At 30.1% G+C, this 12,471-nt stretch overlaps 1 protein-coding gene across 1 annotated transcript in view; it reads left to right on the forward strand.

Annotated features, from left to right (window-relative positions):
* The window catches only part of LOC117177007 (SCY1-like protein 2), a 126,391-nt gene that overhangs the window by 97,522 nt on the left and 16,398 nt on the right, over positions 1-12,471 (forward strand). Inside the window, exons 11-15 of the mRNA XM_033367456.1 lie at positions 2,344-2,497; positions 5,600-5,840; positions 5,926-6,094; positions 8,621-8,784; positions 11,302-11,307. Of these exons, the coding sequence (XP_033223347.1) occupies positions 2,344-2,497; positions 5,600-5,840; positions 5,926-6,094; positions 8,621-8,784; positions 11,302-11,307 (734 nt within the window). The remainder of the gene's footprint in view (positions 1-2,343; positions 2,498-5,599; positions 5,841-5,925; positions 6,095-8,620; positions 8,785-11,301; positions 11,308-12,471) is intronic.

A 12,471-nucleotide genomic window follows, 5' to 3' on the forward strand; every position in this document is an offset into this window, starting at 1 on the left:
AAAGAGGGAGCTCTTCTTAATATTTTGACACCAAAATCATGTCGATACACCTTACCGACTGCGAGTAAAGCTACCCACGCTTTAACTTGACAGACTGTATTTATGAATTTTATTATTCGGCAATTCGATTATTAATTCTGATAATTAATGTATTTTCGGCAGAGAAAAGTAATTTCATGCAATCAAGTGAATGTTAATCAAAATTTGAAATTAATTTTCATCTAAGATAGTTGGTAAACTCGAAATATGATATATGTTTAAATGGGTTTATGAGAGGATTTTGAGGGTTTCTGGATAGAAAATCCTTTAATCAAGGAGGATCCTTTCAGTTATATTCTAATCATGATCAAGCACTAGAAGTTTAGAAATTAATCCAGCTATTAGGAATTAGGACGACATACAATATAATTCATTTAAAATATAAGAACTTTCAACTTATTTATTTATTTCCAAGTTTAAATGAAATACTTTTGAAGTTATTAATTTCAGCCAACGATATCGATGAAAACGAAAATATTCGCAATAATAATTCCCGAATTTAAAAAGTTGCCGACAATTCTAAAGTATCGGAATTGAAAATTTTCGAATGCTTATAATACATTATAAATAAAATAAAAAATATTTCTAGGATTTTAATCAACTTTTAGAGATTTTAAGGGATTTCTTGCATTTTTAAAGGGTTTAAAGGGATTTCCAGCAAGTCCAGCAGGTTACAGCAGGTCTGAACATACATTTCCATGGTTTTATTTATTATTATTTTTTTTTAAATATTTGAATTGATTTTAAGAATTTAAATAGACTTCAAGGAATTTCAGAAAACTTTTAATGTATTTCCCAATTTTTAAAAAGATTTAAAGAAACTTCAATAAAGATAAATCGTTTTAAAGGGATTTCTAAAGATTATGTACGATATCCACAAGGGCACCAAAACTGTGTTTTTTTGAATTTTGCAAGCACTACCTCCTAAATTTGTTCTTTTTAGTAAAAAGTAATTCAATAAATTTAGTTTTACTTAAAAAAATTAATTGGAAGTATAAATTTTAATTAATTAATTAATCTAAGAATTAGAGATTTGAGACAGTTAGGCCTTTTTAGATCTCATAATGAATTTTCTTATATTTTATTTTTAGTCTAATAAATTTAAGGATAACAAATTCTTATAGACCTAAAAATTATGCGTTATTTATTGAGGAATATATTATAATTTTCACGCAACAACCAAAAATATATTTTCACCAGAAAGAAATAATTTTTGGGGTAGCGTTTGCAAAATTCAAAAACACACATTTTTCTTGACACCATAATGTTCATGGAATTCAAAGGATTTTGATTAGTTTTGACCTAATTGAAAATTTTTCAAAGGTAGTTCCAAAATTTTGAGAAGAATTTATGGGCATTTTATGAATGGGTAAATCTTCTACTCTCTATTTATTAATTAGAATATTTTAAAAAATTCGTTAAAGTTGGCACTTCGCGTGTTCCATAAAGGGTTTCGTAGACCATAAAGGCGCTAGTCAAGTCATTAAAAATTCACCGTCACATTATTTTCCTACCCTACTCTCCCTACTCTTCATATTCCCCTACTTACCTCCCCTTCGTCCCCTTCCACAAACTTCTTTCTTCACAACTTCCTTCTCTCCTCGCTTTTTCAGTCATAACTCCTCTTCCCCTACTTACCTTTTTCAGCTCTTACTTCCCATCTCTTAATCACCCTCACTTCAAAACATTTCTCCTAGTTGTCTGTACGAACACTTACTTTTTCTACATCCCCTACCTAATTTCATCTACTTCCCCTTATTTGTCTACCTTAATAACCCTGAATTTATCCACTTTTCCTATGTCCCTCCCTGCATTCCCCCTAACTTTGACTACTTTCCCTTGTTTCCCGATGCTTTACCTGTTCCTCCTTCCGTCATTTACTTTCAGTGTTCCTACACACCCTCCTTTCATCCTCACTTCCCCTACACCTCTTCCATAAATCAACTCACTTCCCCTACCACCCTAACTTGGCTTACCAACCCTTTCCTCATTATCTTCACTCCACCTATTCTTGTTTTTATCACTTTCCCTACATTTCCGCCCCTTATCTCACAAAATTTCTGCTGCTTTCCCATCCGGCAAACTTGACGAAAACTATAAGAGTTTCAGCTTGGGGTTACGAAAACCTAAAAACTAATAAGGAAGAAGAAACTTATGCAAGAAATGCAAGTTTATAATTTTCGAAATTTTCTACTTCGTATATTGTCATTTGTGGGCATTTTATTTTTCAAAATATTTATTTTTTGAGATCTTATAGTACTCCCCAAAATATAAATATGCTAATATATTGGAAACTTTTGTCAGACCTCTTTTCAATACTCCGAAGTCGACTCAAGGTTCAGTAATTCTTCTGGAGAACTTGCATATCATTTTGGAGAAAACTCCACTCGACGTAGTCAGAGACGAAGTTTTACCGATGCTTTTCACCTCCTTCGACAGTCCAACAATCCAAATTGAGGTACGTCTTTTAAAAGTATATATGGGTGAAAATAGAGAAGTTGGAATTGTTTGCTTAATTTTTTTGTCAAAAGTATTTCAGAACAACATGAAACCTTTTTTTTATATTCAAACTAATTGCGCTAAGTGTGAAAATAATAATAAGCGAGACGAAGACCTGGACTCTTTAATTTGAATCATTACAAGTATTTTCTTGTATGCAAATAACAATTGGATCTGCTTTTATAGTGTTATATAGATGAATTAAGATTTTCTATTTTTTATTTGCAGTATAATTATTAAAACAAATTGTTTTAAAGTTATTTACAATTATTTTTAAAGTGAAAAGTAATCGTTTGTAAGTATTTTAAATTTTTTCGATTGTTTTATAAAATTTCCCACTGCGATTCTTGAAAAAGTATTATTTCTTGAAACTAATAATACAATTAACGAATATTGAGAGTAATATATTTTTTATAACATTTAAAAATTATTTGAATAATTTTCACTTGTTCAAACCATTATTTCTCAATAAATCTGGAAAATTTACTACTTTATAAATTAATAAAGCATTTAATGAAGGTGAAGACTGAAAGTTTGCCTGAAAGCCAGTTAACTTTTTAAAAAAATGGATGCTTTAAATTTTCATCAAAATAAAGAGACCGTCGAATGTTTAATAAACGTGTTCTTTTATAACAAGCGACTTTTCAACTTACCCTAGTGTTATATTACTAATTAAAAAATGACTTTTCCTTATCTTAACAATGTTACATTTTTTAAAATTTTATAAGTCGCTGTAGTAATAGGTGTTAAATCATGACAATCAGGATAGTATTAATAAAATTTGTGGTAGTTTCCTAGTAGTTTTTTATCTATAGTCAGCAAAAATACCACACATTTCATTCATAAGTCGCTGTTGATTCGCCATGAAGGGTCATGAAAGATTTGTCGATAGGTCAATTGACGCGCCTCTAAGACGCGAACATTTACCTCAGATATAGCATCGTTCTATTTCATATATCAAAAAAGTTTGTCTCAATAAACAAGATTACCAATATATTTTGAAAAGTTATAAATAAGTATTACAAATGATAAGAGGACATGGAGGGTTCTTCATGAGGTCATTCGACGCATCTCGAAGACGCAAACAAATGTATCAAAAATAGTACTGTATTTATCAAGCAAGTTTTTCTCATATATACAGAATAAATTATTTTTATGAAACTTTATAAATCCGTACTTGTAGGTCATTGGAGGTTCCAAAATAGGTCAATCGACGCGTCTCAAAGACGCGGCCAATTTATTTTACATATAGTCCTATCTTTAATAATATTAAAAAAAATTTTCCCGTTTAAACAAGATAAACAATATATTTAAAAAAATTATAAATAGTGTTATTAGATCATAAGAGGACAGGAAGGTTCTTCAAGAGGTCATTCGACGCATCTCAAAGATGCGAACAAATGTATCAAATATGGTACTAATTAATTCTAATATGAAATAAGTTTTTTTTATATAAACGAAGAATAAAGCACTTCTTTGAAACTTGATAAATCGGTAACAGTAGGTCAGAGAAGGTTCCAAAACAGAAGGTTTAGCAATGCGTCTCAAAGATGCGAACATATACATAACATGTAGTATCGTTGTATTTTGAATACAAAAAAAGTTTTGCTCATATGGGCAAGATTACCAATATATTTTAAATATATTCAAACAGGAAACAGGTATTACTATATTATAATAAGAGATGTAGGGTTCTTCAATGGGTCATTTGATACATCTCGAATAGGCGAACAATTATATTAGATTCAGTACTGTATATTAATTTTAATATCAAGAACATTTTTTTCATATAAACAGAATTAACCATTTCTTTGCAACCTGATAAATCGGTACAAGCAGATCACAAAAGGTTTCAAAATAGTTCGATAAATGCGTCTCAAAGACGCGAACATATAGATTAAATGTATTATCTTGGTATTTCAAATATCAAAATTGTTTGTTTCATATAAACATGGATAAAGTTTTAAATTTCTAAACACACAATAAAATCACTTTGAGTTAGCCGATCTAGCTCAAAGTCATTTTTGGCTTTGACATCAGTAGGAGTTACAAGGAGTGCAAATTTCATGGTCTTCGACAAAATTTGACATTTATAAATTTTGGCCATTACAAACCTACCGTTATGATGAAGCGATATTGCAGGGCCGTAATTTTGTCAACTTTATGTGCAGAATTCCTGAAAAAAAAAACCAAGAATCCAACGCTTAAATTTGGGCAAACAAAATAAAATGTTTCTATTGAAATTTGAAAAGAGATAAAAGTTTTTTTGGAAAAGAAAATTTTTTTTTCACAAAAGTAAAACAAAGGAAAGAAAAAATAGACGGCAACCAACCAAATCCCTTTCCTTCTCTTTTGCATTTTTATTATTATCAAATCACAATAAAAAAAATATTTGTAAAAAATAATCACCAGCGTTTCGGTACTCATACAGCAGATTTATCAAGGCAAAAAACATTTTAGTAGGTAGGAACATTAACGAAACCATGATACTCTCTCCCTGATGCCTGAGTCTTGTTTCTCAGTTATCAAAGAGAGAGCATCTGGGTTTCGCTGTTGTTCCTACCTGCTCAAATTTTTCTTGCCTTGATAAATGTGATGTATGCGCACCGAAATGCTGGTTCTTATTTTTTATAAAATATTTTTTATTGTACTTTGATAATAATACAAATAAAAAAGTTAAAAGAAATAAAAAAGAGAAGAAACGGGATTTGGTTGGTTGCCTTCTCATTTTTCTTTCCTCTTTTTTATTTTGGTCCAAAAAAAGGGTTATTACCTCTTATTTTTTTACGAAATTTTTCATGTTTTTTGTTTTAAATTGCAATAGAAACATTTTTTGTTGATTGTCCGAACTTGTTCATTGGATTCTTGTTTTTATTTTCAAGAATTCTGCATATTAAATTGATTATTGAATTTTCAAAAGGATTTTAAATTTGATTTCAATCTCATTTTAATATCCTTAGATTTAGTTGACAATTGTATAATTTTCGTCCTAATGCTGAAATTAAATTCTTTCATGCAATTTAAATTTAAGCTAATTTGAAATTTAAAATTTGCATCTCAGAGTGCAGCCTTTGTGGCAGTGGCAAATGTGACACATTTCCTGGACGATCTGGTGATACGAAGAACAGTTTTGCCAAAAATAAAAATAGCTTTTGAGAAAAACTCGACGGATATGAGGATTCTGATGAAAGCTTTGGCGAGTATTCTTGATCGACTTGAAAAACAACAAATTATTGACGAGGTAATGCCACTTTTGTGGAATGTGAAGCTGCAAGAACCTGAAATTGTCGTTCGGGTAGTAAGTAAGTGAAGTTCTCCAAATACTCATTTCCATCTAATTTTGTTGAAGTTCTATGCAATCGAAATAACAGTGTTTTTATTTGTTAGGTATTTACAGGCTCATGTTAAGCGACAAAAAATATGGTCTCTCTGTAAATCTTATGGCGACAAGAGTGATGCCATCGTTGCTGCCTCAAACAGTGAACCCTGCCCTGAAATTAGAGAACTTCAATATGCTTTTGGATGTTCTTCAGGAAATGCTCAATCAAATAGAAAGGTAATAAAAGAATTGTAATAGAAGTTCCAAAAGTATCTGACACTTTCTGGGCCAGGGGGGGGGGTATGTGACAATGCAAATAGAAATAAATGCGAATAATAGTTTTTTTAAATGCTTGAAAGATTGAAAATTTAGTAATTTTAATTTGCAAGTGAGTTATCCAAATACAAACTTTAAAATCTTTCCCCTTATTTCCCCCTTTTTTAAACTGGTAATTCTTCTCTGTTTTCAAGAAAAAAAACACTTCTACCTGTTTATTCGTTTGAATGTGAACAGAATTAACTGAACCCAATAAGAAAAATTAAATACTTTTCGTTGAAAGTTTCATTTTTTTAGTTGCAAAGCTTACTATTACATTTTTGGTCCAGAATTCACCTCTTTTGGTTAAAAGTTCGACTATTTTGGCTGAAGATTTAACAATTTTGTTAAAACTAGGTTTTTTGTAGTTGCAAATTGATTTTCTCAACAGTTCATTTAAATAATCCACTTTTTGCTGAAAATGGATCGTTTTCAGTTTAAGATTGAACTATTAGATTTTTTGTCTAAAATTCATCTTTTTTCGTTTAAAATTGAACTACTGGATTGAAAATGAAACTCTTTTATTATAAATACATTTTATTGGTTTACGATCGAACTACTTCGTTGAAAATTGACTGCTTTTAGATAAAAGTTTGACTATTTTGTTGAAAATTTTAGGTGGTTTGTTGTAAATTTGTTTTGGTTTCTATGAATGTGAGTACCATAGGAAATTTGGTTTGATTTACATTAATTTCTCACAACTATAATAAACATAAAATATATTAATAAAATCCCAGAATCATATTAAAAGACACATCAAATGCTGAACATTAATAAAGTACACATTTTTTCGATTTTTAAAAACTTTCAACAACGTTATTTTGTTATGAAATTTGTGAGAAATTACACAAAGTCTATTAATTTTGCAATTTTTATTAACTTAATTGGTGAGATAGTATAAATAAACAACTACATCGTATAGAATTTATTTTTCCGCACTTTTGAAATATAAATTTTTTTCAATATTTCATGTATTTAAAATAAAATTTTATCTCATCACAATGGGTGGAAGAATTTTAGAGATTTTTTAGGCCAATAAAATGTGTTCTGAAAACATTTGCACTTCGTGACACTCATCAGTTGTGGGGTTTTTTTGTCGTTTAAAAATTTAACATTTTCGTTTGAAAAGCGTTTCTTTGGATGAAATTTATTTTTTTGAATTGCTCATTTAACAATTCCATTTTTGTTGAAAATGTATCGTTTCAATTTAAAGAATTAATAAAAAATATTTCTTTTTTTTTTAGTTTGGTTGAAAATTAATCTATTTTTATAGAGGGATCAACAATTTATTTCAATATTTTTCTTTCTTTAGATAATTTAAACTAATTTGGTTTAAAATTAAAACTCGTTTTGTTTAAATTATAAAATATAACATTTTGCGTAAAGAATTAATATTTTTTGGTTGAATCGAACTGTTTTTTAAATTCAAATGAAAATATTTTTCGGATTGACGTATCAACTTTGATATTTTATGTTGAATGGTAATCTTTCTTTATTAAATAATTCAACTACTCAATTATTAATTCACTCATTCATGATAATTTTAGTTCAACGTTTATTTATTTTCTGGAAAATTTAATTATTATGTTAAAAATTCAACTATCTAGTTTAAAATTCATCTTTTTAGATTGAGAATTGAATGATTATGTTAAAATATCATGTTTTTTGTTGTTGAAAATTTAAATGTTTTTATGAAATTTCATCTTTTTCGATCAAAAATTCGTCTATTTGGATTGAAACTTTATCTTATTTGGTAGAAAAGTTCTGGGTTGAAAATTCAACGGTTCGTAAAAAAAACGTCTTTTGGCTCAAAAATACAACTATTTGGATCTAAATGCAACTGTTTTTGGTATAAGTTTAATCTTTTTTGTGTAAGAATTTGATTAGCTGGTTGAAAATTAATCTCCAGTGGTGTAAAATTCAATTATTTCTTTAAAAAAATTTAACTATGAAGTCAAAAATTCATCTTTGTATATTGAAAATTCAATGATTATGTTAAGAATTCGTGTTCTTTTATACCTCTTGAAAATGTAAATGTTTCTGTAAGATTTTGTATTTTTGGATAGAAAATTTGTCCCTCAACTGCCTTTTAAAGATTTTTTCTTTTTAAACTAAAACTCTAAGTATTTTTTAAAAATACAACTGTTTGTATTTCAATTTTAATGGTCAAATTGAATTCGAAATGGTACTTATTCCCTATTATTCTGGTATTTTCGTAAAAAAATAAAATATTGAATATATTATTTTAATAAAACGAAATCAACAAAAAAATTGCATTTAAAAATCGTGTGGAGGTTTTCGTATTTATGACGTCATCCTGGGGCGTTCAAGCTTAGTCTGATAACCCATGACGAAGAAGGGGAGGGGTGGAAGATTTTTAAAATAGCGTGACGTATTTTTTGAACGGCTCCGACAGTTTGTTACTACTATTAAAATTATTAATTTCAGAAACCAAAGGAACAAATTACAGTTGGATGCAGATATGCGACGACCTTTAAGACACCAGTGCAGTACAGACAACATGCATGTTCCACCTTTCAATATTCCTAATCTTCGTATTGAGCAGAGGAAGACATCTTCAGCAGAAGACATGGCCAGGAAAAATTCAATCGGTAATCTGAAGCAAAAGAAAAGAAAAATAGTATTTATTACATTAAAAAAAAGTATTTTCAGGTTTTTTAAATGGTTTTCGTCCCGTCACCTAAAGAGTTTTCTTGATTTTCCCTAGGTTCAATTTCGATGACTGCTTCTGCTGAAAATATGGCAAGGAAGAATTCCATGGCTGGTACGTAATTTTATTAGGATTTCAAAATTACTATTGAACAAAATTTATTACCATCAGGAATGGTAATGACCGATTCAGAATTTTACATTTTTATAAAATTTTTTAATTGAATATAATCTGTGAAAAAGATCCCTTTTCTTTCCCTATGCTGGGAATAAAACCCACGTCTACCAATTGCTGGGTGGGTGCTCTTACCACTAAGCTACTGGGGAGATTGAAAGAAGAATAGCACCCGACCGACAATTAATAGACCTGGCTTCGGTTCCCGGCGGAGTCAAGGAGATGGATCTTTTTTTCATAGTTAGTATCTTCATATGATCAGTCATTACCATACACGATGATAATACAGATTTCTTCAATTATATGACTGATATTACAGAAAACCTTTTCGTTTGTCATATATATGACAAAAGTTTCTTCTTACAATCTCTAAAGTAGCTTAGTGGTAAGAGCTCCAGAAGCCAATAAGTAGATCTAGGTTTGATTCCCAGCAGATCGAAGAAGAGGAATCATTTTTAATTATTACGATTCAATTTACATTGATTAAAAATTAAAAATAGAAGTCCTAAAAGTTAAACAATGAAATTGAGAATTTGTTTAAATTTTTAATAGAATTTCAAAGTAGCTTAGACTTTCAATCTCTTACTGGAAAGTAATTGAAAATCGCTTTCTATTTATTTTTTGTTTTAAAAATTAGATAGAAGTCAATTCCCATTTAGCTTTTCGTTTGTAGTTTAACTGACAATTTCTTTCATTTTGTTTCCATGCGTAGAAATTAGAAAACGCCTTCTGCAACTCGTTTGAATTTCCTGTATCAAAAGTTTCTTTTAGTTGTTTATTTCTGTTTTAAGACAGAACTGAAGTTAATTTTAAAAAATTGTCTAAAATTGGATAAATAAAAAGTTCAAACTCTTCCCCAAGCCACCCTGGAGGTAGAATATAAGTGCTTTATTTTTGAAGTGGTTTCCCCAATAATCAGGTTAATTGGTATTTTTCGATTCATTTCAACAACAGATATTTCGTAAGTGATTTTCACAAAGTAAGGTAAACGTTCCAATAATCGTGACCTTAGTCCCAGTAATATTGATGCCAATTTTCCTGCTTTTTATTTAATTTGAATAATTGAAATTTCTATTGGCTATTATAAAATGCTAAAAATGAGTGGTTTGTATCATTAAATGTTCCTTTTAACATATATTTTAAATAATATATTCAAATTATAATCAAGTTTCACGATTACAAGGACTTCCACGATTACTGCGACTTTCAACCTTGAATACATTAAATAAGCACACAAATGATAGAGTAAAGCATATTATTTAAACAATTGTTGAACACTTGATTGTTTTTCAACACAAAAATGAGAAAATAGGAACTTTTCATGAACTACAAATGCATAAATGCCACTGAAATGCCCAAATACGGTCGCAGTACATTTTTCAGTACATAGCGAGTCTTTCGAATGGAGAGGGTCAAAGTTTCATGGTCATAACTCGTGACCTATATGAGCTAAAACATTTTATTTTTTTCTGTTACGCAGAAATTAGTCCTCTAATATTTGTTTTTCTGACAGTTTTCTGTAGGATATTTATGAAACAAGAAGTTTTTCAAAAACTTTTAGAGCTATAAATAGCTCAAAATAGCAAAAAATTATGTTCCTTTAATGAGTCATAGTTCCTGATCTATGAAGACCAGAAGATTATATTTGTTTAGATTTACGAAGAATTTCCTACCTGTTAGCGCTAGAGCATTGTATTTTTTCAGAATGATTCGAAATTGACTCTACTCTAATTTAACTATTGAAATTTTGTTCGTAAAATTAACAGGTTTCAGAGTATGGATACAAACTTCAGAATTGTGTTTTTTCGCCTCTTTTTTCCAAAAAATCCCGGTTCTTTGAGGGACCATAACTCTGCATCTATTAAAGATAGAAGATTTTTTTACCCTCAAATTTTTCAGAATTTCCTCTAGTTTAATTTTGGTGTTACACACTTTGATCTTACATGCAATGGGGTGAGTCAGTCTACGCAAACACGATTTTTGGAACTTTTTTCAAAAATATCTCCGTGACGTACGGGTGTCATTTCCAGAAGTTACAATTTTATTCAGGACCCCTTAATAAATCGTTTAAGCAACAAAAAAACGCACATTACTTACTTTTTTTTTTTTGTTCTTCTAATGTGTCCCCTAAGGGTTTACATTTTTCTTACACCTTCTTTATTCCTTTACACACCCTCCACACACTTACTTGGTGGTGGAAGGGGGACCTACAGTTTAAGGTGGGTTCCGAACCACCAAGAGCAACAGCCTTAAGTACTTAGAGAAAAAACCTTTTTCTCTAGAGGTACCGGTCCCACGACTCTCCGGAGATGAACAACTCCCTTGCTAGGCTAGTGTTCACCGCATGGGCCACCGACTCTTCCAGAGTGCGAGGCGGGAATCGAACCCGCAAGCCGAAGGAGTGGGTCCAAAGCCTACGCTTTAGCCCCCACGACCATCGTCCCACTCACATTACTTACTTAATACTGTAAAAAGACCTTTTTTCGTACGAGATGCCTGGAGAAGAAACAATTTATAGATTTGAGAATGGATCTCACTAAATTCCCTGCTGAGATCCATAGAAATCCTTAAAATTAATTAAAATAGTAATTTCAAAAAGAATCTAACAAATAGGTAATTTCATAATTTCTTTTGAAATCCTATAAATCCCTAAAATTCCATAAATTTCTGGAATCTTCCAAAAAGCATTGATGTCCGGGATACCTCTTTAAAATTCCTCTAAAGTTTTCTGAAATCCTACGAACTTCTCAAGAAAACCATCAAAACAATTGTGCTACTTACAATCCTTTAGGATTGATAAAATTCCTTAAGGCCATGTGATGAGTGGGTCCTAAATTTGTATAATTATGAAAAAAATTTTTTGTTGTAAATAATTTTTTTTTGCTTTTTTTATAGTTATTAAAATTTAGGACCAGACCCACCTTTGTTAGTGCTTCTTACTTATTATCCCAAATTTTTAACTCGATGTGGCTCTTCGTGTGAAAATAAATTGGGAAATAAAAAAAGTGGCGGTAAGGTAGGAATCTGGTCACGTGACTAACTCGTCACTTGCCCTCAAATATTGTGCAATTCTTACTGATAGGGTTCTTTCTAAAGTCAGATATCATTTCCCCAATAAATGTCAATAAATGGATTTGATACTATATGACATTCTAATTTCAAAAACGCCCAACAAATATTTTGTACATATTGTTTACTATTTTAAATTTCAAGTTCAAATATGAATTTTCCGTCACGATGTCGATTGGAGGGGCCCTTTGACGTCAAAGGGGTTGGATTTTCCACCAATCACAGCTCATGTGTCAATGATTCTCAAATATCTTTTGCTGTGCCGATGTTTTGTTTTGGTTATGTGCACGTCAAAAATATAGGTCACAAAATATTGTTTAAAAAAATGTCAAAGTAGGGTTTTGTAAACGCCAATAGCGAAAATCTACCGGAAATAGATATATCT

The sequence above is a fragment of the Belonocnema kinseyi genome, chromosome 7 (assembly GCF_010883055.1).
Source record: "Belonocnema kinseyi isolate 2016_QV_RU_SX_M_011 chromosome 7, B_treatae_v1, whole genome shotgun sequence".
In the NCBI taxonomy this organism is placed as follows: Eukaryota; Metazoa; Arthropoda; class Insecta; order Hymenoptera; family Cynipidae; genus Belonocnema; species Belonocnema kinseyi.